The sequence below is a fragment of the Scomber scombrus genome, chromosome 23, assembly GCF_963691925.1.
Source record: "Scomber scombrus chromosome 23, fScoSco1.1, whole genome shotgun sequence".
Taxonomy (NCBI): domain Eukaryota; kingdom Metazoa; phylum Chordata; class Actinopteri; order Scombriformes; family Scombridae; genus Scomber; species Scomber scombrus.
In genome coordinates this window covers 14,414,586-14,442,037 of record NC_084992.1, presented here as the reverse complement: position 1 = coordinate 14,442,037, position 27,452 = coordinate 14,414,586, and the positions used below count along the sequence as shown (strand labels likewise).

At 38.7% G+C, this 27,452-nt stretch overlaps 1 protein-coding gene across 2 annotated transcripts in view; it reads right to left on the bottom strand.

The window, feature by feature from the left end:
- LOC134005964 (receptor-type tyrosine-protein phosphatase delta-like) overlaps positions 1–27,452 on the bottom strand; it is a 135,819-nt gene that overhangs the window by 25,727 nt on the left and 82,640 nt on the right. Inside the window, exons 5-20 of one of the 2 annotated variants that reach the window (XM_062445010.1) lie at positions 26,689–26,877; positions 22,632–22,742; positions 17,947–18,216; positions 14,618–15,199; positions 13,948–14,093; positions 13,157–13,301; positions 11,134–11,439; positions 10,076–10,269; positions 9,674–9,700; positions 9,053–9,170; positions 7,605–8,192; positions 7,065–7,165; positions 6,682–6,938; positions 4,648–4,741; positions 2,392–2,601; positions 1,140–1,300 (exon numbers count right to left, since the gene is read on the bottom strand). In XM_062445010.1, coding sequence (XP_062300994.1) covers positions 1,140–1,300; positions 2,392–2,601; positions 4,648–4,741; positions 6,682–6,938; positions 7,065–7,165; positions 7,605–8,192; positions 9,053–9,170; positions 9,674–9,700; positions 10,076–10,269; positions 11,134–11,439; positions 13,157–13,301; positions 13,948–14,093; positions 14,618–15,199; positions 17,947–18,216; positions 22,632–22,742; positions 26,689–26,877 — 3,499 coding nt within the window. The remainder of the gene's footprint in view (positions 1–1,139; positions 1,301–2,391; positions 2,602–4,647; positions 4,742–6,681; positions 6,939–7,064; positions 7,166–7,604; positions 8,193–9,052; positions 9,171–9,673; positions 9,701–10,075; positions 10,270–11,133; positions 11,440–13,156; positions 13,302–13,947; positions 14,094–14,617; positions 15,200–17,946; positions 18,217–22,631; positions 22,743–26,688; positions 26,878–27,452) is intronic. The other variant, XM_062445011.1, reaches the window with a different exon arrangement.

Here is a 27,452-nt window from a genome sequence, read left to right as displayed (position 1 = left end):
GTATTATCCAAACCAAAACTTGATATGAATGGATCCCAAGGACAATACGGTGTAAGAGAGAGAGCCAGAATAAAGCTGTAGGCATAAACCTCTTACATTACTCTGATACTATTGATGGATTTTTTTGTCTCCAATATTGGCACTGATTATAGCTTGTGCTGACTCTTCATTTACTAATCTTACCTTCCCCAAATTACGTCTTGAGGACTACTGTGAAATTCTGCTTAGGACTGGACATTTGATTGAATGAACTCGGCAGAAAATTTGCCTTATGTAAAAGGTGAGAAAAGACAAGATAGCAAAGGATGGCGAAAAAAAAATCTGTGTAGAAGTGTGAGTATGTATGTGTGTCTCCTGGAAAAGTAGGAAGCCAGCAAAAGGTCAAATTGGGGATCTAGAGCTGGGTTCCCTTGTGGAATGAGTAGTAAAAGGGGGAGGGGTTGGGGGTGTATGGGATGCCTGCCCAGGCCCCCGGGCATCTCTAAAGCTACACACATATGCAGTGACATGCAGCAGATAGTCAAAGCTCTCCCCCTCCTACGCTTGACTGATGAGCAGTGACAGCACGAGGTCTGGCTACCACTAGGGGGTTTCGGACAAAAAAGGCAGTTTTGATTTTGTGTGTAAGTGCAATACTGTGAGTGTTTTCTACAGCTGTACGTGTGTTTGCTTCCGGGGGGTAGACGGATGTGTCTGATTAACTTTCAGTCAACACACATGTCTGTGTGAAGGACTGTGGGCATCAGCATTTGATGGCTTTTCAGTTTGGGTGGCTGTGCTTGGATTTAATCTAGAACGATACAGATTTAGAGTGTGTGTCTGTGCTACTGAGTGAGAGGGTCATGGATAGTCTGAACATCAATGTGCCTCAGGCTTTAAGTTTTACATTTATTGCCAGCATTAGAATGTACTAATTGAAGATTTGAGCATGGCAGTGTATTAATTTCATGAATGTTAAATATTGAATAGACATACATGAATAGTTCATACATGAACTTTGAACACATATATAAATCATGTGTATCTAGTACATGTCTTGTACAGTCAAAGTAAGGCATATTATTTATACAGTATTTATATTAAGTTGGATATTTTGTTTGACAAGGTTGAATAGGTAGATATTAATTTAAAATCCTCACCTTTTATAGAGAAGGATGGCAATGACGATGCATATGATGAAGACGACAGCTAGCACAGGGCCCACCACCCAGATGAGTCCTTCCTCCTCATCGATGATCGGTTGGGGGTCAATGTCGGCTGAAACAACTGGGTCGGAGTAAGGGCTGGTGGCGTACATGATCTGAGCCAGGAAAAAGCAAATCAGTGATCAATATTCTATATTTTCTTTTCAACCATTGGGGTACTTGTAGTTATTGGACTTCATTCTTCCATTACCATAATTTATCCATCAACTAATTATTCTAAAATATACACTCGCCTATGTATTACTCGGTTTCTTGGACAGACATATCAAAGCCGTTCTTCAGCTAAAGTTACATCAACACAGAATTCGACTCTGAGGGATAGATCAAGACTTACTTGGAGAGACTAAGATATCCAAAGCAAATCTTCAGTTAATTATCCCTCCTTTCAGAGCATATCAATACTCTGACAAAAGAACCATGACCAACAATGCAAATTAAAAGCCAATTCAAAGTTTTGCTGTGTCATTTCTGCTAAGCTGCAGTTTGACCAATCAAAATTATCTTCAATATCTCCCCAATACAGGAGTCTTGATTGAACTATTTCACATTCGAAGAGAAGATTAGAAAATGGTCTTTTGGGAAGAAAATATATGCTTCAGTGAGCAAATTAGAGATTTCCCTCCTTCCATCATTATCGTTTTTGCTCTACCTGAACCCAGGGTTAGTGGAGAGAGTGTAAGGCAGCACTATAGACCCTGCAGCTCATCAAATCCATCATCTTGCCTGCAGCAGCCTAATCATGCAGCTTTCAGGTCTTCCGTCCAGGCAGACACATGCACACATACACACACAGTTGCTGCAGCAGCGGAGATAAGGCAAACTGAACGTTGGACGCAATTAAAGAGAAGCCCCGTTATCGAGGTATTCTTACGATCAGCTATGGTCTTAAGGGGTTTCTTGCCCTAAAGAAGCAAGGGTCAGCTTCTCTGGCCTTTTTAAAAAAAGTCAACGCCTCATAAGGGCTCAGAGTAACACATTTTACTAGGAGCAAACCCCGACCTTCCATCATGAAGCAATGGATTTTACCCTCATGTTTTAACATGTACAGTTTTTCGAACGAAGAAGCTGAGATCACTAGCAAGAGATAGCCTAGAGGAGAACAAACCCATGTCTTCTGCTGAACTCAAGTGTAATATCAGACAAATATGTAAAACTGAGATAATGCAGTGACAAAGTGTAGACTTACGTTTTCAGACATTTCCAAAACGGCAAGCACAAAGAATATGTACTCTTGGCCATTCTGGAGTTGCTTGTTTTCAAAGTCCCCATAGATCTTGCCATCTCCCAGGGTGAACTCTTTGGGTAGGTTTTTGAAGTAGGAAGCGATATAGGCTTTGGGTTCAGCCTGCCTCCGGAATCGAAGGCCTCTGCTAGTTCGATTTATCTCCTTCAGCAGCTACAGCGAAAAGCAAGAGGCAGACGATTGATAACACATAGCGACAAGTTCCAGCACACACATGAAAACATATCCGCACAAACCAAATCTGTCTATCTAGATTTTTTTTCCTGATTGCTGAGCTGAAAATACTGATTGCAAAAGGCAGAACATTACAGATCAATGACTTATTTCATCTGTTTTTGGACTACAAAAGATCGTGAGATTAAAAGATTGTGTGGATTTCCAGCATATAAAACAGTTGAGGATTATCCAACAGCTTCAAACAGAGAAAAATAGACTAAACCAATTTCAAACTTACATAGCTCAATTATTTTTTTCTTAATGATACAATCAGAAACATTTTGCTTGAGATAGCCAAACATGTAGACAAATAGTATCTGGTGAGGAATTATAATAATCTGTACTGTCTTTGTGCTCTATTTGATTATCAGCATGCAATTGTTATGCATTTTCAATTTCATTTTTTCTTAAATACGAATGAAAGATCTGAATAGTGAGGATAAATTACATTCTGCACTGTGTCAACAAATGACTTCAAAATACATTTTGCCAAGTAGAACAAAAATCAGACAAAAAATTCAAATACTGTTGGTAGATATTACCAGAAGAACATGTTTCAACACTTGAATATTTTTCCAATGTTGTTGCCAGTTTTCTGAGGGAATTATTACATATCAAACCACAGTTTTTCCTCTGGTAATTAATGTTGGAGCCAAATCAGCACCTCTGCTTCCCAACCAGTAATAATGATAGGCGGCTGAAAGAAACACATCAAGTGCGCCCTCCATCCGAGTCTGTATCGTCGGACTTTTAACTTCCAGTACAGAGTGCAGATCATAATTATGCTAATCAAGCCTGGCTAGTTGTTTGGTGTCTGATTTCATATCTCTGACTTGTGTGCGCGGATCAGTGTGTGTGTGTGTGTGTGTGTGTGTGTGTGTGCTGCATGCGCCTGTCATTCACATTAGAGTGTGTGCGTTCTTGTGTGTGCTCTGTTTTGGCTGCGGGGCTGTTGGTGCTGCCCGATAATGTCTTCAATCATCTCTCCTGTCAACACAGCTAAATCTAGCTGCCCTTGGGAAAAGTTGTGAAAAGGTGAGTGCCAATATTGACAAACAAATAAATTCTGACAGAGGAGCGACTTTTGGGCAATCGGTCAAGGCTACAGACATGGGCCTGTAGGCATGAGCTATAAAGCCAGTGCCAGATGAAACAGGCTGTGTTTTCTTTTATTTTTCTAGACACATGATATATTTTAATGATTCTACAATACAAATTCATATTTTAGATCTAAAAAAATTCAAAACAAGCTATAATTTGCAAGAATTGATTTACACATATAAATCCTTAGAGGAATTTTAAATTGCAGTAAACTGAACGGGAATAACTTTGTAATCATTTGGTTTTTCTATATATTTCTAGAAGAGATATATACTGCACTGAATCTGTATACAAAGAAAACAACATTTGCTATCAGTGCATCGAATGGAATACTGTAGCTGAAATGTAAGCACACCTTACAGGATAAGAGTTTTCATTAGCTTACACATTTAATCACACATGCCATGTACAGAAGCTCATGAATTATCTAAACTGGCTAAATATAAAGGTTGTCAAGTGTTTTGTGCATATGCAGTAACCTAGCTTTGCCTGGAATGAGAAGAGACATGAAGGCCTGATGCAACTCTTCAGGTAATTAACACAGACAAAGAGGAGGAGGAGGTGGGGATGGGGGTTGAGTTTGCAGTGCACTTGATGGCTACTTCATGTTCTCATTTCCATATGAACAGTGCTCTCTGCAGCTATTTGCGTCAATCAGGGAGACTCATCTCCTGTTCCTCCTGCCCTCTTTACTGCTTCAACTTTTTTTTTTTTCAGTTTTGAGAAAAGAAATGTGTGGTATGTGCACACAATTATGTAGGTCCATCTGAGGCATTGAATACAATAACTTTATAATGGAAACATTTGACAGTTTACCTGGCATGTTTTTTACTGTTTCTTGGTAACCTGAGTCATAATAACAAACTCATCCATTGAACCTACCTCCTCTAAATTCATCTCGTCAGGATTGTCCCAGGGTTTGAAAAATTTTCCGGTGCGCTGCTTCTTCAGAGGTACTACCACAATGTAATATCCCCTGGAAAATAAAATGTAAAATACAACACATTAACATTCAAGAGATGGTCAGAAATCACACAAGTTCTATTTGCAAGTCAATTGTCACTGTTTCCTAGACAAACAAATGCCTATATGAAAGCAAAAACAAATATAGCATTGCCCAGTACTCACTATGTATGCCTGTATTAGAGAGAAATGTCTTTTTACCAGAAACTAATGCAAAAAAGATGCATAATCATGCCGTTAGCAAGTTATGCAATTTTTTATCACTTGATTAGGCCCATTTTTGTCTATGTTTTGTATTTAATTTAAGCTTGTCCAGAGGAGTCAGGCCACACTGCTACGCCTCACTGAGACCCCCCTTGGGCTAATTAGAGGATCTCTGTGAATGCAGGAAAGATATAGAATTAAAGGGATTTTCATCCCTCCATCAGGGTGGCAAGAGAGATAATGGCGTCTGCCAGAGTTTTCTGGGCTTCCTGGTTGGGCTCTGCAGTAGTTAGCATTAGCCAGAAAGGCTGTGTGGCAGGCTAATGGGAAACTAATTAGCTTAAGCTCTGGCATGGGACACAGTGGGCCAAGTGCATCCAGCAAGATCAAAAAACCCAAGATGGTTTGAAGCTTTAGTCTACAATCGGATGTACTCCTTGGACTTCTGACAACCCTGGGCTGTACTGTGGGTAGTGGTCGGCTGATTAATTGGGTTGATATCTGGCATTTTGAGATAATCAACATCGGCCAATGTCTGCACTCACGAGGCTGATAAACAAATAAGACAAGGTCAAAACCTAGTATATGGCTGAACCATGTATGAAACACGATAGAGGGCTTTTAATTTGAAATGCATATAGGAAGTGGCGGCTGAGTAACAGTGTCATCATTTAGTCAAACAGTCAGTCATGGTATGTTCAATTTTTCACACAACACAATTACATACAAAAGTCAGTGCATGAATAGACAAATAGATGCCAATACACATCCATGCGAATTGAAAATATCCCAACTTCAGCAAAAAAAAAAGTGCATATTGCGGAGATTTATTAATATACTTCAATAATGTACAGAAAGGGGAAAAGACTGAAGAGAAATAACAGAAAAGAACAGAATGAGTTCTGAGTTGAGTCAGAGGCTGAACTGAACACTAATAGACACTATCAGTAGTCAATAGTCACATTTGGTTCCTACCAATGCTAACTAGCTCACAGCTAATGTACAATCATGTATTTTGGCTGTTTGGGTTGAATAAACACAAATGGTCCAGCAGTCAAACTTGTGAGTAACACAAGGATAAACTTTGCTAAATGTTTGATCTGAACATACCATCAATCAGGGACAGTCACGTTTAGAGCTGGCTCTACTATTGTGGGCAAGCCAAAACTGTCTCCAGATACATCTATTGGTGCTCTCTCCATGTCAATTTTAACTTTCCATGGACAGATGTCAATAGGAGCTATGGAATTGTGTTTATTTCATATTGGCATTACATGTAGGCCATCAGCCGCTATGCTCTCCAAATATCAGCATCAGCCATTGAACAATCCATATTGGTAGACCACTAATTGTATGGATATAAGAGACTTAATAGGGTTTAGAGGAGTGAGTAAATGAGTCAAGCTGCTTCAGTGTGTAATGACTAAGGTGAAGTGCATATTACATTGAAATGTAGGGATGAATATAAATGATGTGTTTTAGAAGAATAACCTCTGACAAGGTCAGCTATCAAATGAACTTGTTTATTTCCATTCACAATACATCAGTAAGAAATAAGATACAATAATCACTAATATGAGCATGAGCAATTACTAAAGAAAGTTTCACTGCTTGAGTGATGTCATTACAAGTCTCTACTAAAGACCCAATTTAATAAAGTCAAATCATATAATGCTTGACAGTCAACTCTGTCATACAAGATTGCAATTAAAAGCAATTAGAAGCTTAAGATGGTTCATCTTTACTCACCTTACTCTCTCAGCTGTCTGTACTGCTGGTAGCTCCACAGTCACCATACCGTCAGAGTTGGTCTTGCCAATCAGGTACGGTTTGGTGCGAAGGATGTCTGGAGCTGTCATGGTGGACACGCGGTGCTGCAGACCTCCAGCACTGTTGCCACGGTTGGTCAGGAGAAAAGAGTACTGCGTCTCAGGTTGAAGGCCGGTAATTAGCTTCAGTGTCAGCTTGCCATCCACTTCCACACTTTGCCCATTATCGTAGAGGATCTGTATGTGCATAAGTTGATTTTTCATGACAAAATTAAAGGTTATGCATGCATTGGTAGACGTTAAATGAACAATTTCTAAGTCACAGAATTATGAAAATGTTATGCTTATCTAGATGGTGCTCACAGTAAAAGGTTGAGCTGGGTTGTAGGTGTCTGGGATTTCCCAAGTCAGCAACACTGATGTCTTCATGGCAGCTCTCACGTGAAAATTTTTTGCAAACACTGCTAAAAGAAAGGGGGAGCAGGTGATTTAGACACAAAACACCAACTTTATCACCAATGGTCCCAAACCAGTGCTTACCTGGGAATGCTTCCTTCAAAACCAGGCTGATATCAGTACTACACTGAACTAAACACTGTCCTCTTACCTTCTTACCAACACCAACTTTTGAAATGATTGACTGACCTTTTTCTTGACTGACAAGACACAAAAAGACATACATACTTACTCCATGCGAGTTTCTTAAATCAAATACTTTTAAGCTTAGGAAAACTAAGGGTTGGACACTATTTTAATACTAGAGTCTTCTGGTTGATTCCATACTTTGTCAACTTCTGTCATTTGAGGCTTTCAGAGGAAGCTGTGGTTGATGGAAAGGACTGCACAAGGAAAAGTTTATTTTTAAAAGGAGAAGAGCTAAGAGGGTTCAGGGACTGGTCCTACCTTGATCCAAAGGCTGTGTCCTGAATTGGACACTTGGGCTATAGGGGCCAGAGCCCTTGCTGGTGAAGGCACACATTTTAATATCATAAGTGGTATCTGCCTTAAGGCCATCCAAGATGACTGTTGATTCCGGGGCTGTGATGAAAAGTTCTGAGGGACTGCGTGGGCTGTTGATGTCCTTATATTGCAGAGCATATTTCACTATTTGGCCATTTCGCTCTGCCAGCAAGACAGGTTGCCAGCTAACCTGAATAGTTGAAGTGGTGGCACCCTCTGCTGTAATACTCTGAGGGTAACCGCTTGGGACATCCTCATTTGTGGTGACTTCTTTGACTGTCTCTTCACCAAAGCCCACCTTGTTGCGCGCTGAAAGGCGGAAGGTGTATGAGGCTCCCTTATGGATCTCTTTGGTAGTGTAGTGGTTCTCTCGCTCAGGGAACTCAATGACAGTCAGGGGGTCTATGTCTTTGCGGCCAAAACGGAGGCGATAACCTTGTAGGGGCCCGTGGGTTACTGCTGGGGGATGCCACTGGAGGAGAGCTGTGCCCATGTTGGTTGTACTGACCATTAGTCGAGGTTTATCAGGAACTAAGACAGTACCAATGGAGAGAGGAAAACATTGTTATAAATATGGAAAAACATGGTTGCATCTGATCCTAAATGAAATACAATATTAGTAGGTGTTTCCACTGTGGCATAATAGTGTCACAAGCTGAACTGTTTATCTTTTTTTTGTCTTCTCTCTCTTTTTCTCTCTGCATTATCCATAATTTTGAAAGTGCCTTAAAGGTGTGACACATGATATTCAGGCCCACTAGATGCTGGACCAGCATCTCAGACCAAAACAAACTTGTGTGTTTTACTCAATGGAATTTAAACAAAAATAAAGTGGTATCTCAGCAGACAGCTCATGAAACTGAAATCTACCCAGGTCAAACTAGGCAGTGCTGATCAAATACAACATTTTAGTGTACTATTTAGCTGCATTTTGACAAAGTTTGTAACCCCACAGCCATGTTGAGAACAGCTATGGCAGGACATGGAGGGACTCACGTGCACTATCATTCAAGTGCGGCTGGACTGGCTATCAAAACCAAGAACAGAGAGTCTCAAATTACAACAAACACAGAGGGAGTGTGACTTCATTCTCTGCTCAGGTCCCAATTTCTTGACTATATCCTTACGTAGCAAATAATTGTTTGCTGACATCTAACAGAGCTGAATATTGTTTATGAAACTTTTAAACATTGCTGCGTCATACTAGTGGGTAAGCACTATTGTACTAAACAAGACAGCAATTAGCTGCATTGACACTTTACATGCTTGCTTGACAAAAAAGCATATATCTGGTGCAGTTACACAGCTTTACATGGCAAAGAGGCAATTTTGTAGGCTCATCTTGTATATTAGCAGAGATTTGTCAGCAGTAACATGTAAACATATGTTACCTGCGCCAGTGGTGGTGATCAGTTTGGGCTTGCTGCGTGCACCGTCGCCCTTTGTTGTATAGGCTGCCACGGTAACCGAATATGTGGTCTCAGCCTGCAGCTCTGTGATGATCATGTCCTGTAAAGATGCAGGGCTTTAGTTGTAGGGCACTCACTTGCTGATTTGCAGATATGAGCAAGTAGAGAGATAAAAGTGGGATGTGATGTCAGCATTATCATCACAAAGGACAAAACAGACACATTCTCTCAGCAAATACTTAAAATTAGTGCATGCTTCAGTGGACAAGGATAGTGTTAATAAGCTTTGGTTAATAAATAATTTGGCAAAGACTGTGTTTGGTGTGAAACAAAATGACTTTCTCAGTTGTCACCAACAGAGTTCAAGACTTTAAGGTCAGCATTAGCCATTTGGTCAGTTAATCTCAGTTTGAATTTCCTTGTTAATCAAGTAGTTCTATTAGCAATTTCTCTGACAGATTTCTTAAGAAGGTGAAAAAGGGCCGAAGCTATTGTAGGTCATAAAAACCTTGTCATGAACTCCTATAAAAAGACATGCCATTCATGCAGAGGATGATAGCAGGGGAAAAGAAGATTGGAATTTTGTCAAGTTTAATTACTTACATGATCAGCTGCATCATCATATTCCCACTGATAATGACATACGAATATGGAGAGAAAAGAGACAAAAATTAAGGCCAAGTAGAGACAATGACAATAACTGGTGAGAAAATGTAAACAGTTTGTATGCAACTACTAAATGAATGTAGTAAAAGTAATAATAATATACACAAATATGTATGCAGATACATATGCACTAAGCGTGTGCATCCAGCTGAATTGTGATTAGTGACAAAACATTGCAATACTCACTATTTTACTTTGTGGAACAATTGTTATGACAGGATATAAAATAGCTTTTCTTCCATTCCAAATAAAAGACTTTGCTGTAGCACATAAAGGTGTGAGAGAAAGTGATACTATATGTCTGAGAGATGAGGTGGCTGGCTGAGGAGGGTGTTGTACCTGGGCATCATCAATCAGGATGTCCTTGATGGCTGGCTGTCCTGTGGGCTCCCCATTAACCATCCTGACATAGTGCACCTGGTACCCTCGGATCTGACCGTGCTGCTTGGTGGGCATCGGTGAACGCCAGATCACTTTAATTGATGAGGAGTTGACAGCCTCCACCTCAACTTTACGAGGTGGCCCGCTAGGAACTGGAGGAACACCATGGGATAGAAGAAAAAAGGTCAAAAATTATAGAGAACCCCCTTCACTTTGTTTTTAAAGCTCTTCCAAAGCTGTTGCGCAAAATGCTGCAGTGACATAAAAAATCACAAAAGTGCAGCAAACTGCAACAATCACTGCATGACATCAATATTTCAACAATGGTAAGGGGAAAAAACAACAGCAAAAACAGGTCTGACATCTGACCTAATCTTGAAACATTAAAAATGGGTAGAGTGGAATTTAAAAACATGGAATAAAAATGTGTTTTGCCAAAATAGAAAAGTGGAGCCAAAAGGGGGGCTTCAAGTGTTTCAAATGCTTGAAGCACTACAAGAATTTTGGCTATGGAGCAAGGAAAAAATGAATAAAAATGATTTTTATTACATGAGGGGTAGAAAAAGTATTTTAAAAAATGGCCTTCAAAAATTCTTCCACCTTTTGTTATTCCCACTGTCCAGAACTTTTGCCAAGTTCCAAAAAAAAATAAAAAAAAAAATGAATCATTTTAAAAATGCTGCCATTCAAAAATACTGCAGAGAATATTTCAAAAATGACAGTTGGGACTGGAAGTTCGAGGCCTGCAGCTGAAAATACCATACCATGTGTTGAAATTGAGCAGCGTGAGGAAAAAAGCCAAAAAGGGGCTTTCACAAAGCGAGTCACAGTCACAAAAATGTACAGTCCAAAACCGGGCTAAAAGTGTGAAATGGCGACAGTCTTATTAGAAGCAGGCAGAGGGGAAGAAAAGAAGAGGGACTTGTAGATAAAGGCGAGGTTGTTAGTATTTGACAGGGTAGGTTAAGAAGGGTAGACTGGATTTGCAGCTGGGCTTTGTTTTAGCCAACACATACCATCCTCCTCTGTGCGGATGAGCTGTGGCAGGCTCTCTGGTCCTGCTCCAACATCTGTATGAGCAGTGACTGTCACACGGTACTCTGTCCATTTGTCCAAGTTTTCCAAAAGGTACTGGGAGCTTTCCGGAGGGATGCTGGAGATTTGACGTGTAGTAGTATCCTCCCCTTCAGTTGCGGTGTATTGGATGGTGTATTGTGTTATGATCCCATTTTGTAATTCCATTGTTGGTGGCCGCCAACTTACCAGGATGTTGGTGGAGCTGGGGCTATAGCACTTGACTTCTTGCGGTGGGCCTGAGGGTTCTGGTTGGTGAGTTGGATTTGGACCAGGTGCAGGATTTGTTTTGGTTTTTGTTTGGTCAGGCCGTTCATTGAGTTGGATTTTTTTGTGTTTAAGTAGTTTCGGTTTTGGTTTCGGTTGGGATGATGATGGTAGAGGTAACCAAACAAAGGAAAAAAAGAAAAGAAAAACAAAATAACACAAAAATGAGGACAAAGCACAATGACTTGTGGATAAATGCATGGTATTTTAAATCAATGAAACACCACAAATAAAGACAAAACAAAAGGCAAAGACCAACAAAAAAGTGTACACACTGATTATGAATGAAAGGTGTTGATTGGAAAAAGGACAGCTTTGCCATATGTAACATACCTTCGCATTGAAACAAACAATAATAAAAGAAAACAAAAGTTCATATATCCTAATATGGTATTTCCCTAAAGCCTGTAATTCCTTAACTCTGACAAAAAATACAATTTAAACATTTTTTGAAAGAACTTGAGAATTTCTTTCTAAATTAAACTATTCCAAATTAAATGAAGTAATAACTAAGCTAAATTTGGCAAGCAGTTACCATCAATCCAAAAACATAAAGGTTGATGCTTTAACTTGTTTAAAGTAGAAAAAATGTTGTATTTGTCACCAACCTTTCCGAAGCCTGTTGGTTTGTGGTAAAAGCCTGATTGTACAACAGAGAACTTCCCAAGGAGACATGACTGATTTATTAGATTCTGATAACATCGGCATGCACTTTTTAAATCAACTTCATAATTTACCTCAGAACATACATCTGGGCAGAGTTTGAACTCTGGAGCTTTTATACCTACCTGATCTCTGCCCTTGTCTTTCAGAGACCTCAGATTTATGTTAGATATACAAAGGTTTTTTGACTTGTGTTGTGGGGGTAATTTTCTGACTGGTAATGAAAATCAGATCAAATGGACTGGATTTAGTTTAGTTTTGCAATAAACAACATAATCCAATTTTGCAATTTTTACCCATTTCATAAATATGAGGTCTTCTGGATGGAAATGCCCCTAACTACAGAGACAATACTTGCTTTGAGCTTTCTATGATGTTGTTACTCCACAACCTTCTTGATTTGGATTTGAATTGAGAATTAATGTCAGTGCCGGTTCTTGAATGGAAAGAGAATGGGAAAGTCCCTTTCATGTCCAGAAAATTGGTCCCTGGCATAGTAGCTACATAGAAAGCTCAGTCTAAAAAAAAATATCTATTGTCTAATTTTTGGCTGACATGCAACATCAAGAGACAAGGCTTCTTATAGGCCAACTATGCCTTCTGACTTATAAAAAGTCAAACATTTGAGTGAAGCAGATATGGGCAGCCATATAAATAATTCAAGGTTCTATCATTCATTTAAATTGAGAATGTTTTTGTACACCAAAGATGGAGAGGGATAGTTTTTGTAGCCTTGTCTCCTGAATTCACAGGAAAGCCTGCATACGCTGTCCATGCAACCTTTTCAAAGTGAATACTGCATGGTCAGGTGGACTTCATAACACTTATTTACTATTTCAAATGTTTTCATTGTTGCTATTTTCAAATGCATCAGCCCTTTAAAGAAAAGTCTTATTCCCTTTATCTGTGCTCAGGACCTTACTGACATTTTTGTCATTTTCGCGTTTTCCAGCACCCATAAAATCTGGAATGCATTTGAAAATGTGTTTCTTTCCAAAATAATTTAAACTCTGTCAGATAAGGAAGAAGACCTACGTGTCTGTGGAGTTTCTGCAGAGATCTCATTGGTGTAAGCCCCAACTCCATGTTTACTATGGGCAGCCAGCCGGAAAGTATAAGTAGTGAAAGGCTTCAAGTCCTTCAGTAGGTATGTTGTTGTCGGCTCAAAGCTGATGCGTTTCTGGGAAGAAAGTTTCACCATATAAACAATGAGTAAGAAATAAAAGAGAAAAAAGATGAATACAAGAACAATACCCTTTCAGATATATAAAAAATAATTTGAGTGTAGAAAGTATCTATTTCAGTTGTCAGAACTGAAACAAGATGTTTATTTCGTCAAAAGAATGAGTCTGAGACTCAATTTAGTAAACTTCATTGTGATTGACAAATTACATGGTAAACTCCACTCTACTGAAGCAATCCAGTCTTTTTACAATTTTCTGACCAAAATGTAATAAAAGTTGTAACCCTTCACATTTCAGAAACCTCATACTGTTTGGACTACTCCTTATTACTGAAACACCAATATTGCTATTGTCTTAAAATGTTATAGTGCAGACATTCATGCTCATATTTACTTACTGTAATACTTACTTACTAAACTACTAAATTGCTAATTTGTTCATTATTTATATGTATGTAATATTGCATGTCCAGTATCATCTAAATACATAAGATTTACACAATAATTGCGAGTGAAACCAACTCACTTCTACTGTATGTGTGATATTATGTAAATGTGTAAACAAAGTGTGATTCAGAGTAGTTCACATGTTACTTTTCATTTCAGGGGTTACTAAAATGGCAGAGTGTCAGAAAGTAATTACCTCCTCTTTGTCATCCCTCTTCTTGTACATGAGTTCATATCCTGTAATTTGATTTTCCTGTCCAGTCTGTGCTGGCGCCACCCATGAAAGTAAAATACTTGTTTCTGATTTGGCTTCTCCTTTGAAGTCTGTTGGTTGGGAGGGAACTGCAAAACGAATGAAGAGATAAATTCATTACTCTCTCCATCTTGCACTATTCATTATCTTTACAGTCATACTTCCACAGATGCCAATTTGCTAGAAGAGTTATTGCTACAAGAGCCACATTGTATTTCAGGAGACGCAGTCATTTTTGCCAATATAAAACCGCTAACTGCAGATATAATACGTGGTTAATTCATAGAAAAAGACAAATATTATTTTTTCATAAGTAAACAACAAGGCATTTGTATTTCTTTTCCTATGAGTTAACTTTACCAATGCCAAACTATTTTCCCAAACCAGATGAAGTGTTTGTTGACAGCCTGAAGATGTTTGTGTTTATAGCTCTGGTTAACAACTGGAACCCACTAATGAGGATCAGCGACAGAAAAAATGTAGCAGCAAAAATGTTTGTAACACTTCAAGTTTAATTGTGGAGTCTGTGAACTTTAAATCTGTTCAGTAAGTATTTCAATCGAATTTCTAAATAATTTTGGATTTTTGAACGTCAAAACAGAATCTTGCTCACCTCCTGTCTTAGCAATGATCTGAAGGTCTGGAGAAAGAGGTCCATCACCTACTGAGGTATATGCCAAAACCTTGATGTAGTAGGTTTTATTAGGGATGAGGCCCTGGATGGTGACAAAGTCAGCCCCCCGAACAATTTGCTTCTCCCAAAGGTTGACATGCTGGTTGGAGTCCAATGTGTAGTAGACTCTATAGCCCATGATCTGTCCATTAGCCTCTTCTGGTTCATCCCAGTGGATGACAGCTGTAGTGGTGCTCATCATGTGACCTCTGACCTGCCTTGGTGCCGTGCTGGGTGCCTGCTCAGCTGTTTTGGCCTCAATGCTCTCACTGGGTGGCCCTCTCCCAATGTTGTTGACCGCCACCACCCGAAACTCATAGTCCGAGTACGGGCTGAGGCCTCCCACACTGTACCGAGTGGTGGCTACGCCATCAATCTCCTTGTATGTGTCCTCCGAGTACTTGGACTTGTGCTGGATGATGTAGTAAGACACTGGTTCAGGATTGCCAGAGTCCCACGTCAATGTTATGCTGGTGGCTGTGCGTTCCGTCACCACAGGAATACCAGGAGCCTTGGGCAATGCTGTGATAAGTATAACATAAATATTAATAAAAATGCTAAATATTACACACAGCATGCAAGCAACTTATAATCAAATTGATTTATTTTATTTTTCAGGGCACTGAGAATTCTCCAATATTTTTTTCATACTTTTCTACTTTACATTTGTTAAGAAAAAAAAGAAGTTGCATATGAACTAGAGAGTGGTGGGATTTGGCTTTGCATATCCTATGTTCAGCTGCCGAGAATGCTGTTGCCGTTAATCTCTGATTTCCCAGTGTTTATCACTTTAATAATTTAACAGGTAAATTTATTGCTTTAATTCCCCACACCGTAGCACGTGGCAAAAGATATCAGGGCAATAGATTGTCTTTATATGCCATCTGAAGTATGCTTCTGGGGGAGTTGCTGCCAGACTGTTATATTGTGACTAATATCTCTGTTGTGTCTAGGAAAAACAAAGCTGAGTGTGTGTGTATGTGAGTCTGTCCCTTGTGTGTACGTGCACATGGCGACACCAGCCTAGGATATCTTTCTGGTACGCTGCAGTGTAGATATGATTACACTCAGATAAGTACCATTCCTACAGAGGACACCAAACAATAATCACGATGCTTTGCAGACCCCCTCCTTCCTAGCCCTAGCCCCTGTGTCTCATTTTAAGAAAGTTGCACTGATGTTATTAAAGGACAAATTTGTTTACATAAAAAACTGCTCAAAAATATTATATATTAATATTATATCAATGATTAACCACAACATTGACTTTAAGCATTATAATTATTATTTATGTTCAGTAGCGGATTTAAAAAATCAGACTTGTTTCCTGAGAAGACACAAATTATATATATTAACATTATTTTTCTTTTTTTCAGTTACATTTTTTCACATCCAAATTCTTTCATTTTCAGCATTTTAGCTCTTTAAATGGCAGTTTTTGTGATGATACCACCCATTTTTATCGACGAAAGCTTCTCCAAAGCTTCTTGTGCCATGAAATATCTTCATCTTGCCAGGTATGAAATATGAAAGTTATAGTTTTGACTGCAACAACAGCTGCATGGTCTCAAATGTACTAAACCAAACAAAGCTCTACTTTGTTTGTTTTCCCCGCAGCTGCATTTTTGCATAGCTGCAGGATGCCATTGTTTTTGTTGTCTTGAAGGAGTGCATGTGAGGGTGTGTATGGGCCTCTGTGAAGATACATGTGTGTGGGCATAATGATAAGGAGAAATTATCGAGGGGCTTTGAACTTTGGTATATCAAAGTCAAGCTAACGTTTTATCTCTGTGCGTCAAAGACACGTGAGTCAAAACGTGGGGGAAAAATGCTAAACCTAATTCATATACAGAAAAGTGCTACACCTGGAAGCTATAATGTATTATATTCTGTGGAGTTGGAAGGCCCACATGTGCTTGTGTGAGTTGGTGGGTAGGTGAAGGTGTGTGAGAGAGAGAGGGGGGGATTGTGACCTATAGTACAATAAAAATCCTATATCTCGAGTTGCACATACACACACACAAATGTCTCTATACACACTATGCCTGCACAAAATATCATTTTAGCAATGACCTTTTGACGTGTGTGTGCAAAAGTCACATTGCAGGACGTGCAATATTAAGTAAGGCAAATTAACTCAAACACGTCATGCTATGACTTTTGATGTGCTCTGGTGAAGGGGTGCAAATCATTAATTCATCAAACAACAGACTCCTGACAATGAGCGCTGCCTGTTTTACTGGTTTGATTAACTCTGCACCCATTCACCAGAGCACTGATCACTCTGCATGCTGGGTCTGCACATCACCTACCTGTAAACATTCACATAACACGGTTACTGTCACATATAATGTCGCCTGGATGCTATGGCAGGCGTCTAGTTATGCAAAGCGGCTTTTGGCTGTGTGCCTTCTCATTATCAGCGGCACCTCATCCATGTGCTGGTTAAAAGTTAAACAATTACTTACTGCTAACTGGTTGGTCTGTATCCTAATATTAGTAGTATAGTTGTAAATGTAGCAGTGCAGTGTGTGTACAGTCTAGGCTATTATCAATGAATAACTGCTACAACTCCTCAAGACCCAAGCCATGCCACCTGCTGATTAAAGTGAAGGGAGTTAGCCCTGAAGTTAGCAAGCAAATATACCCTTTTGTGATGGAGCATAAACTTCCTACACCTGGTGCCCATTACAACCTGACCCAGACTCATTTAAGGTGGACTGACCTTTAGGTTTTGCTCAGCACTCTACCTGTACCCCCGCACTCTCTCCACACCACTCTCTTTCCATATCAACACACACACACACACACACATAATTTGTATAGCATGCATTTGCTACGTTGGCCTACATCTTTGCCCCAAAGGGCAAACACAGGAAAATGGCTGACTGGTGGAAAATAGTAAATACCTACAATTTTTAAGCAGCGGCTCTAGTTTCAAAGCCTGATATAATAGAAGGCATGAGTTCAAGCTTTAATGTCCATGGGATCAAAAATAGTGGTTTTAATGGGTTTAAATGGGGCCATTTATGTATACAAGGATTTAGGGTATCTGCATTTTGGCAAGAAAGTTTATTATAGACTCATTATAAGAGCTGAGGTTGAACTTCCATATTTTGGGGGACAAACTATGTTAGCAGCTTTAAAACATTTTGAAAACATTGCTATAAGTGAACTATTATGAAGTCCAACTATGTATTTCATGCTGCAGCCTACTGCTGAAATTTGTGTCTTTTAATCCTAAGTATAATGATAAGAAGCAACTTTACCTTTCACTGTTATCTGTGCTACAGCCTCAATCACCCCCAGGGTTGACATTGCCACACATGTGTAGTTGGCTGACTGTCGGACGTCTGTAAGCTCTAAGACATTCCGTCCAATGGGCATGTCGTCCTCCGGTGTAAGGTCTTCAGCACCAAGCATCCACTTGACATATGGCATGGGAGAACCTACTGCCACACATGTGATATTGACACTGCCGCCTGGCATGATTTCATTGTCTGTGGGTGGAATGGAGAATCTTGGTGGCACCCGACGTACTGAAAAAGACAAAACACGGTGTGAAAATCCAACAGAAATGATGGAAAAATGCTCAGGATCCTTCTCAAATGTTGCCAAAAGAAAAGAAAAAAACATACATATAGAAATCAAAATAAAATGTTACAGAATATTTATTTGTAGCTAAACAATTAAATCAGTTTTTACATATAGTAGACCATTTATGATTGTTTGATGAAACATTAAGAAAACACATTTAAACACATTTGATCCGAGACTTTAATGGCAAATGGGTTAACGTCAACACAAGCACCATGCACAAATACTGTATCACCATCAGTACAGATAAACATAACTGCACAAAGTGCTGGACAGTCGACAGCACTCCACAGTTGTATGCAAAGAAACAACTTCTCGGCTGCGTACTTCCAGCTGATGTGAGATAATGTGCCGCATCACATTCTCACATCACACAGACAAAGATAGTACTTATGAGAAGTTGCACACGCAACAAAGGGGGGGGATAGTGCTTTCTGCACTTTCTCAGGCTTGTTCCAAAGTTGACACTCGGGCTGTCAAATTTAATGCATTAACACCTCGCATTAACTTAAAAGTGAAAATGCATTCATTTTTAAAAATCACATTAAACATGCCTGTCCCTGCTCTGGCTTTTGACCCTTTAAAGACTACAACAGAGAGTGCAAAAAGATAACAGCGCTAAGCCTCTTGAAGTTCCTTTTATGTGCAGTCACGCAAGTTTAGAAGCCTGCTATATTTTGTGCTAGCCTACTTTTAATGTAAACAATGTTATGAAGATGGATATGAAAGGTAAACTTTTTTAAGAGGCTTGAAGGGTAAAACTAAAACTGCACATTCATTTTTGATGCAGGTCAATTTGTGACAAAGAAGCCTTCAGCTTATCACAAGAGGACCAATTATGCTGGCTCTTAAAAGCATTAACATGTCTCCCCACATGCCATTATTATACAATGCTTGAGAGTAAATCAAAATCAAGACCATTAACTGATGCTTCAAATGCATTTCAGCTGGTATTTAAACCTTCGAAGTGCAGTTTAAATGAGGGATTGAACATTTTGAAATCTGGCATTACATTTCAGATAACTGGTATGTAAAAGTATGATTTTACTGTGAATAATCATGATTAATTAGGGAAAATTGGGTATTAATCTGGATTTTTAAAAATGCATATCATTTGACAGCTCTAGTGGATACACACTCCCAAAAAATATTCTCAAAGATAGGAAAAAATAAGGCAACATTTTAAAATAAAAGGTACATTTTTAAGTGAACTCAAATGCATAACATTTAATGCACATGGACAGTTTCAAGGCCTTTTGAAGGGGAGCAAAAGTCTGTCATGCATACAAGAACAATGTAGGACTTTGCGAGGCAACCATGTAAGGGAGTCAAGGGGAGGAGGGTTGCAGGGGGTACAATAAGTAGCAACAGGGTCAGAAGAAAGAGGAGGTGTCACGTTGAAAAAAGGAAGAGATAGTCGGAGAGAGTGTAAATTTAGCTAGTGCAAGCTTAAGGTCCTGGGAGAATAAGAAACACATGGAGAGACTTGGAATAAAGCAACAATATTTTAGAACAAAAGGTAAATAAATGGAAAGAACAAAACAAAGAAGTGGATATTTAGTTTTTTCCTCTCATTTGAAAGGTGAGGAATTGTACAAAAGAAAAAGTAATTACATATAAATGGTGTGGGTAACTGAGGGGTTTAAGCATAAAGGAAACAGACAGGAACTTCCAGATATTATTATAAAAGTCAGTGTTACTGCTTATGGTTTCCGCTTGGGTTATATTACTCATTAAATTCTTTAGTGAGCCTTGAAAATTGTGCAGGATTATATCATTTTTAAAAGTCTGAACACTTGCATTCATTGCCCGTTAATTGACCCTGCTTTGTAATCCCCTTCTTAATAGTTCCTGGGACTCTATACTAGTTATTTGTGTAGGTATTTGCTTTATTGAGCATAGGTGTGAGCTTCCTGATGCCTGCTACAAATTCACAAAGCTCATTCTGTTGAGCAGACTGCAGCTCTCCAGAGAGGGAATCTAGGGGAACTGCTTGCATTATTAAATACAATGTTTCTCTCACTCAATATTTAATTAATATCCAATTGAATCACGCTCCCCACATACATAATATTATCCTGCTCATTTGAATATCATTACATTTGTCAAGTCTTGTGGATAACCCTCTAAATGCATCATTCTTTCATGACTTCCTGCGCAAACATCCCCGTCAGAGGAAGTGTGTAATCTCTGAGGGCAAGGTTGTTTTTACAGCTTGGTGCTTGACTTTAGTGCCAATTACGACAAAGGATGGATTTTGCGTTAACATATTTTTTTATCTCTGAGAAACTTCAAATGGAGAGAGCACCACAGGGAAAATTGGAGTTTAGTGTTGTTTAAATGGCTGTACGGAGGCAAAATGCTCATGTGAAGCAGCCCCGCATCCATGCCGCAAAACAGAAGTATATGCAGTAATTACAGGGGCTCAAAGAAATCAAGTGAATTGTTCCTGCTCACCATCATTTTATTGTTATTATTATTATTATTATTATTATTATTATTATTATTATTATTATTATTATTAATATTATTATTATTATTATTATTATTTAAATCCATATTTTATTATTTATAAAATCTTTTTTTAAATTCTACTTTCATCCGACCTGCTGTGTCGTGTATCGTCAGAGAAGCCAAGCAGGAACACTGACAGGAGAAGGGCAGGGGTAAGGGCTGGGGGAAAGGGGATGACTAGCTCAAGCATTAAAATGAGACCATGCAAATAGACCCTCGGACAGATGCAAATATTGTCCCTACCACCCCACCTCAAAGATGCAAACATGCATCACCTTTTGGACAGTCAAGCATTCTGACAAGGAGGGGCATTCTCAATGGGAACATGAACATTGAATGTGCGACAAGGATAGAAACGATATGAATAGATGTATAAACATAAATTGAAATAAAATCTAAAAAAAAACCGGAGGAACATGTGAAAAGGCCATGGTAATGCATTTGTATCTTGACTTGAATTTCTTTACGATGTGACTTTTGGTGGCAAACAAATGAACTTATTGTTTCTGTTTTGTGTTGTGATCAAAAAGTAAAAACACACCAACCTTCTCGGAGCTCTGAGGGATGTAGGGATATTGATGCAGAACAAAATGAAATAAGGAAAGGAGAAAAACAAGGGAAACACAGAGAGTAAAAAGGCCATGTTTCAGGTGTTCAGATGCTAGTTAAACAATTCGAAGGACTTTCTGTGTGAGTGGTGCAGGGAGCCCCTTGTATCTCCCTGGCACCTGGGTTACAAAGCAACAGTCTCACCTATTAGGGTGCAAACATTTAAAATCAGAAAGAATATTTATATATAGTTTCCCAGCCATGTGGCTATCTTACATTTATAATTTAAATTAATGCATTTTACTTTCTTGCAATTTTTATATAATAATTTGATGTTAATTTATGATTACAAAAGCTAGCCATAGGACTGAACATCAAATATGTATTAAAAAAAGTACATAGAAATACAGAGATAAAATAAATCAATTCCCTTAAATAAATTTAATTATGTAGTATTTAATTAAGACAATAGTAACATTGGGTTTAATTTTTGAAACTGTGTTAAACATGTACTGCTGTATTCAAATAAAAAGTGAGAAGCAGTAAATACAGTTGCATAAATGCACAAAATATTTCGACCGTGAAGGATGAAACATCAGAGCCACTGAAAAAAATTACCAAAAGCAAACCAATGCTGCTATTCCACCTGCAAAATACTTGATACCATAGGCTAAAATCATTATGACTATATATTTTTATAACAATGTGTAGCAATCAAAAAGTGTATTTTACACACTAATTTAGTGGAGTACAATAAACAAATACTTTATATTTTTAATATGGTGTATGCCAGTTTTTAATCTGAATTTTTTTTTTTTTTTTAACATTTCATTATTTCAGTAACATAAGTAGTGAGCTTAAACGTGTCCTTCAAATGTTGATCAAAAGGGAGAAAAAAAAAAGGCCAGAAAGGATTTGTACACTGCTAGGAAAAGAGTCAGGATTGATAGGGGAGGGCCGTCCACCCTGTCCCCCTTCGACAGTCAGGTTTGAAAGGCAATTAGTAGATAAACACAGCAAGCAGTCTTGTCATTGGTGTTAGACTCAGGAAAATCAACGGAAAGGACCAGAAACACATAACAGAGTAGATACCGTAGGTTCAATCAGTGCAGGTAAGTTAAGTGCAAAAAAAAAAAGAACCCAAAAACTAAAACAATGCATACTTACAATAGCCTCACAGGATATGACCCCTGCCGACTTAATTGGCTGATTTAAAGATTGGTCATGAATTTTAAAGAAAAGGTTATTAGAATGTTTGATAGAGGTTTGCCAGTGTTTTTAACACGTTTCCTACCTCTGACATATAGATTGGCTGGGGCAGAGTAGCGGGTTCCATCGTTGTTGGTCGCCACACATTCATACTTCCCCTGGTCAGACTCTTCGCTCTGCTCTATCTGGAGGGCTCCTGGTTGGGAATAACAGACGAGGCAGCGGAGTGCGTTTGGTTAAAATTGTGTCATTCGCATCAAAGTTCACAAGCAAAATGAAAAAGAAAAAGATCTCGTTTGACTTGAGAGAGGCCAACGTCAGGCCCCCTTCATTTCTAGTTTTGCTTTGTCCTCTCAAGCCTCAGTAGTTGGACAGTTTGAGGAAAAGTTGTTAGGAAAATTACTCCATATCCAATAAACTGCATGAATGGAATCCTACATTTTTGTATGTATTACTTTAAGCTCTATCATTTAAATTTTTATCCCCCACAGTCTGATCCACTGGTTGAGGCAAAATAGAGACTGTGTTATCCTACTATACGGGGGGTTAAGGATTGCTGCCAATGATAATCATGTAGGACATTGCAGTACAAATATACTGTTTCTTTTAAGAGGCCTAAAATAACAATGAGGGACAAGAAAAATAACACATTGTCAACCAAAGTAAAAGAAAATAAAAGCACCTAAGTATTCTTTTGCTACGTTTACCTTTTTTCATAACTTTCTTTAGAAAAAAAGCCCGATTACATATTAGGCTTCAGGGTCTCAAAAGACACTCATCCTAGCGCCAATGTCAAAAAATGTTATATCACTTTGAGGAATAGGGACAAGCCCTTCAATATACAACATGTCACTGGACTGGTCAATATGGGGATGAGTGATACTGCTTCAGGGAAACATGGATCAAACAAAAGAGGTTTACAGTATAAGAAAGCAGCATAACAAGGGAGGACAATTGAAAGAAAGAAATTTAGGTATGATTTTTAGCATATTCAATCACAAATCAAGTGTATTGGTCTCCTGACATAATAATTTGGACTTCATCTAGGTGAAGTTATTTTCAAAAAAATTGCAGCGCATACAAAAAGTTGAAAAATGCTGCTCACATATGTGGAAAAATATTAATTGAAGTATCATGTAAGGCAAAACCAACATATAACCCTCTGTAACAAAAGTTTTGACATGCAAATCTTGGCAAGAAATGTATGTCGGCACAACTTACAACCTTCTGACAACCCTTAGCTGAAAAATAAAATGCAATTGTATTAGAAGACAAAATTCAAAATATCAGCCTGAGCCGACAAGAAAGTAACCAACCACTGCTTTAGCTTGTGAAAGCTACAAAAGACACCCATAAAAATCCACCAATGGGATCAGCAGTGTGGTGTCACATGACCAGGGAAAAATGGCTTTATGCATCAACAACTCTCCAGCTCCATGTCACACGGCAAAAATGAGCCAATCAGGTCCTCGCGAGACTCTACTGTTTGCCTTCCCCAAACCCTGAAGAAAAAAAGTCAAAAAGTAAAATAGTCTCCAAACCCAAGAAAAGTAAGAAAAATAGGTGAAAGAGAAAAAAAGCACCGTAGAAACTTTATCAAAAAAGTGGTTGTTTGGGCTTTTTTTGTAGAGGTACAGGAGAGGAAAGCAAATAGAAGAAATGGAAAAAAAATAGTTTGCAAAGATAGAAAGAATTCTTTGGGAGAAAAAAGCAGAGGAGAGGCAATGTTGTCTTCAGCATGCCTGCGTGATTCCACAGCATCTGTGCATATTTTTAGTGCTGAACAAGAACAGCTAAGGGGGAAAAATGCTTGGTTGTTTTAGTTGGACAAAAAGAGGGACACATGATTCGCTATGGCCAAAAAGAAAACAAAAATGAACGGAAAAAAATAGTTTAAAAAATAATTGTCATTGGATATGCTTATTTGAGCCAGGGCAAGCATATCACAACTGAGCTAAACAGGCTCTTGAAACCAGAATACAAAGGAGGAAATAAAGCATAGACAAAAAAAATGAAATACAAATTAAGTCAACGAAACAGGACAAATAAGAAGGAGGGTCCGTATGAACGTAATGGGATTTGGACTTGGTAAACAGGACAAAAATGGAGGTGATTCAAGTGAATGGATGGGTTGACAGCAAGAATGAATTTGTATTACTTTCATTCTGTGAACGTCAATTCAGCACTCTTACCTCTTATTGGTGTACCACCTGGGTGGATAATATGAATGCAAATAAGATTAGAAAGAAGAAGCATTAGTACGAGTAGATAGAGGCTGGGGGCTTTGGAAGAAGAATCAAATTAGATTTAACAGGGTACGTAAATAAAGGTACTAGAGGAGAGAGAAAAGAGAGAGAAAGAGAATAAGAATTTTCTGTACTCTACTGGCAAAAAAGACAGGATTGATCATAGAAAAAGCATAGGTCAGAGAGAAGAACTTGTATATTGATGTACCACGGGGAGGTGCCATTTTGGAAGTGGCAATGGCTTCTGAAGACCATCTACTGAAGGGAAAGACTTTGAGGACTTTGTATATGAGAGTGAGAGCAGACTTGTTTAAGAGCCTTGAAATCCCTTCGCTTGACCTGATCACCTCCCTAAACTTGATATTTCCATACCTATGGTGCTGGTGTTAAAACATTAAGTAAGTGAGTAAGTGGTGGGTCAGTGAGTGAGTAACATACAGGTGAGGACAGGTCATTATTCAGGTCAGTATATGACAATACTACGCTAAGGTTTGGTGATTACAATCTTTAGCTAAAAGTGATACTACAGCTGGCAGTGGTAGGACACTTTAACACCGTGGGGTGAGGGAAGTGTGTGTGCCTCTAGTAGTAGCCCTCAACTAAACTATCTGTTAGTAAAATGCATGCCATGCATTTTAATAGTTGTTGGAAACATGGAAATTAGTGGGGGGTGATGTGTGCTTTAGAGCTAAGCACTTACCAAAGGATTCTGTAGATTTAAAAATATAGAGAGAAGAAAGACAGCGTAAGAATGTGATTATATGCTTTAAGTAAGTTTAGTTAACAAGGTTTCGTTAAATCAACTCTACGTGAATCAAAGTCGCACATTAGAAATAAGGGTTAATGCTACACAGTTCTGTTGAAAACAAGTCAGCAAGGAAGTAAGGTTAGCAAGACGATTTAACAAAGGACAGCTGTGAAAATCTGTGAAGACAGGTGGTCAAACATACAAGACTTCAAATCTACAAGTAGTGGTGCTAAGGTAGCGCCATTAGCTGGCACATAAAGCTGCAAGCTTTTTATGATTTATGTAACATTTTTTTTGAAAATAATAATAATACTATCTTTTGTTAAAATATCAAAATCAAAATTGGGATATTCAGGTGAATGGGTATATTAGGGTATGTCACAGGCAAATCAAAACAAAGCTGGCATCTACACATTAAAGCAGGGGCTGTAAATTCAAAGAATCAAGGGGGTAAGGGAAAAGCTGCTATACACACTACTGTGGCTAATTAGTGTCCATAATGCTTTATTTAGATCTAAGAAAAAAAAATCTTTCCAAGCAAATATTGGCTTCAGAGGAGGTTTAAGGATCCCTCTTTCGATAGTAAAATTTCAAAAAACACAGAACGATGAATAATTTGCTTTTGTCCCATTTTAACCAGATTGTTGAAAATTACGTGTAGTCCTTTGCAGATTCTGAATGAAGCCGAATGTTGAATAGTAATTATTAAGAAAAAGACAAGAAATGAAGAGAATGGATCCAAAGGAATAAAAAAATACTGCACCAATGCAGCAGAAAGGAAATCAATATTAAACAGCAAAATAATTAATTGTAAAAAGTCACAGCAGTGAGCAATGAGGGCAGAAGTTAGGGCAGAAGCCAGCAAACACAGAAGGGGAACAATCCCAACAGCCCATGACAACACTGAAAGACAAAGGGAGACACACATACAAACGACACACACCGGGGCGTACAGAGAGTAGAAGACAGGAAATAGTAGAAACAATGCCATTACCTAAAAAATTAAAAGCCAAATGAGAAGTTAAATTATGGGAGGAAGAAGAGGATGAAAGAACAGAGGAGACGACAGGGGGAGCAGATCAGATAAGAGTGGAACAAGAAAGAAGTCTCCCTGTTTTGTGATTAAGTTTTCAGCAGAGGAAACCTACCTGATCTGAGCTGTTTAATTCGTCCATTGTTGTTGGTGGTGTTGACAGGGAGGAAGTCTTTGAACCAGGAGATGTCTGGGTCGGGGTTGCCACTGGCGGCACAGAGCATGGTGGCAGTGCGTGTTCGCTCCACCACTTTTAACTGTGGGCCCATGTCTATGGTGGGAAAACCAGGGGGTAGCTGGTCCTCTGCAAAAAGACATGAGACATGAGCGTGGCAGAGATGAGATTGAGCAAGTCAGTGGTTCTGCTCAAACTGTGCAGAGGTAGTGAGGAAGGAGAGCCGGTAGAGAGACAGAATGAGTATAACAGATATAACAAATAGGAGAGAGACTGTGAGAAATATCTTCAGTTGTTGGTAGAGGAAAGTGTGCAAAGGCAAAGAGTTGTGTTATATCATTAACTTTGTGAATACAGAGATAATTATACATAAAGCCATGACATTTAGAATGGTTTCCTACGCACATTTAGTATTAACGAGGACATAAAATTAACCAACATGTGAACATGGACAACAACCCATACAAGGGATGGTTTAAGCGTCTCCTAGCAATTATTTAAATGAATACCTTTTGAAAAAAACATGTTTATTCGGTGTCTTGCAGGCAGTTAAATGAGAAGATGGATAAAGACTGGAAGCAGGGGGGGAAACAACTATGAACATTGCTTTGTCCAAAGGCAACAAAATCCATCAACTGACACATACCAAGCCACTAATTAAAACATTACATCTTGTTTGTTTAATCCATTGTAAAACTGAAGAG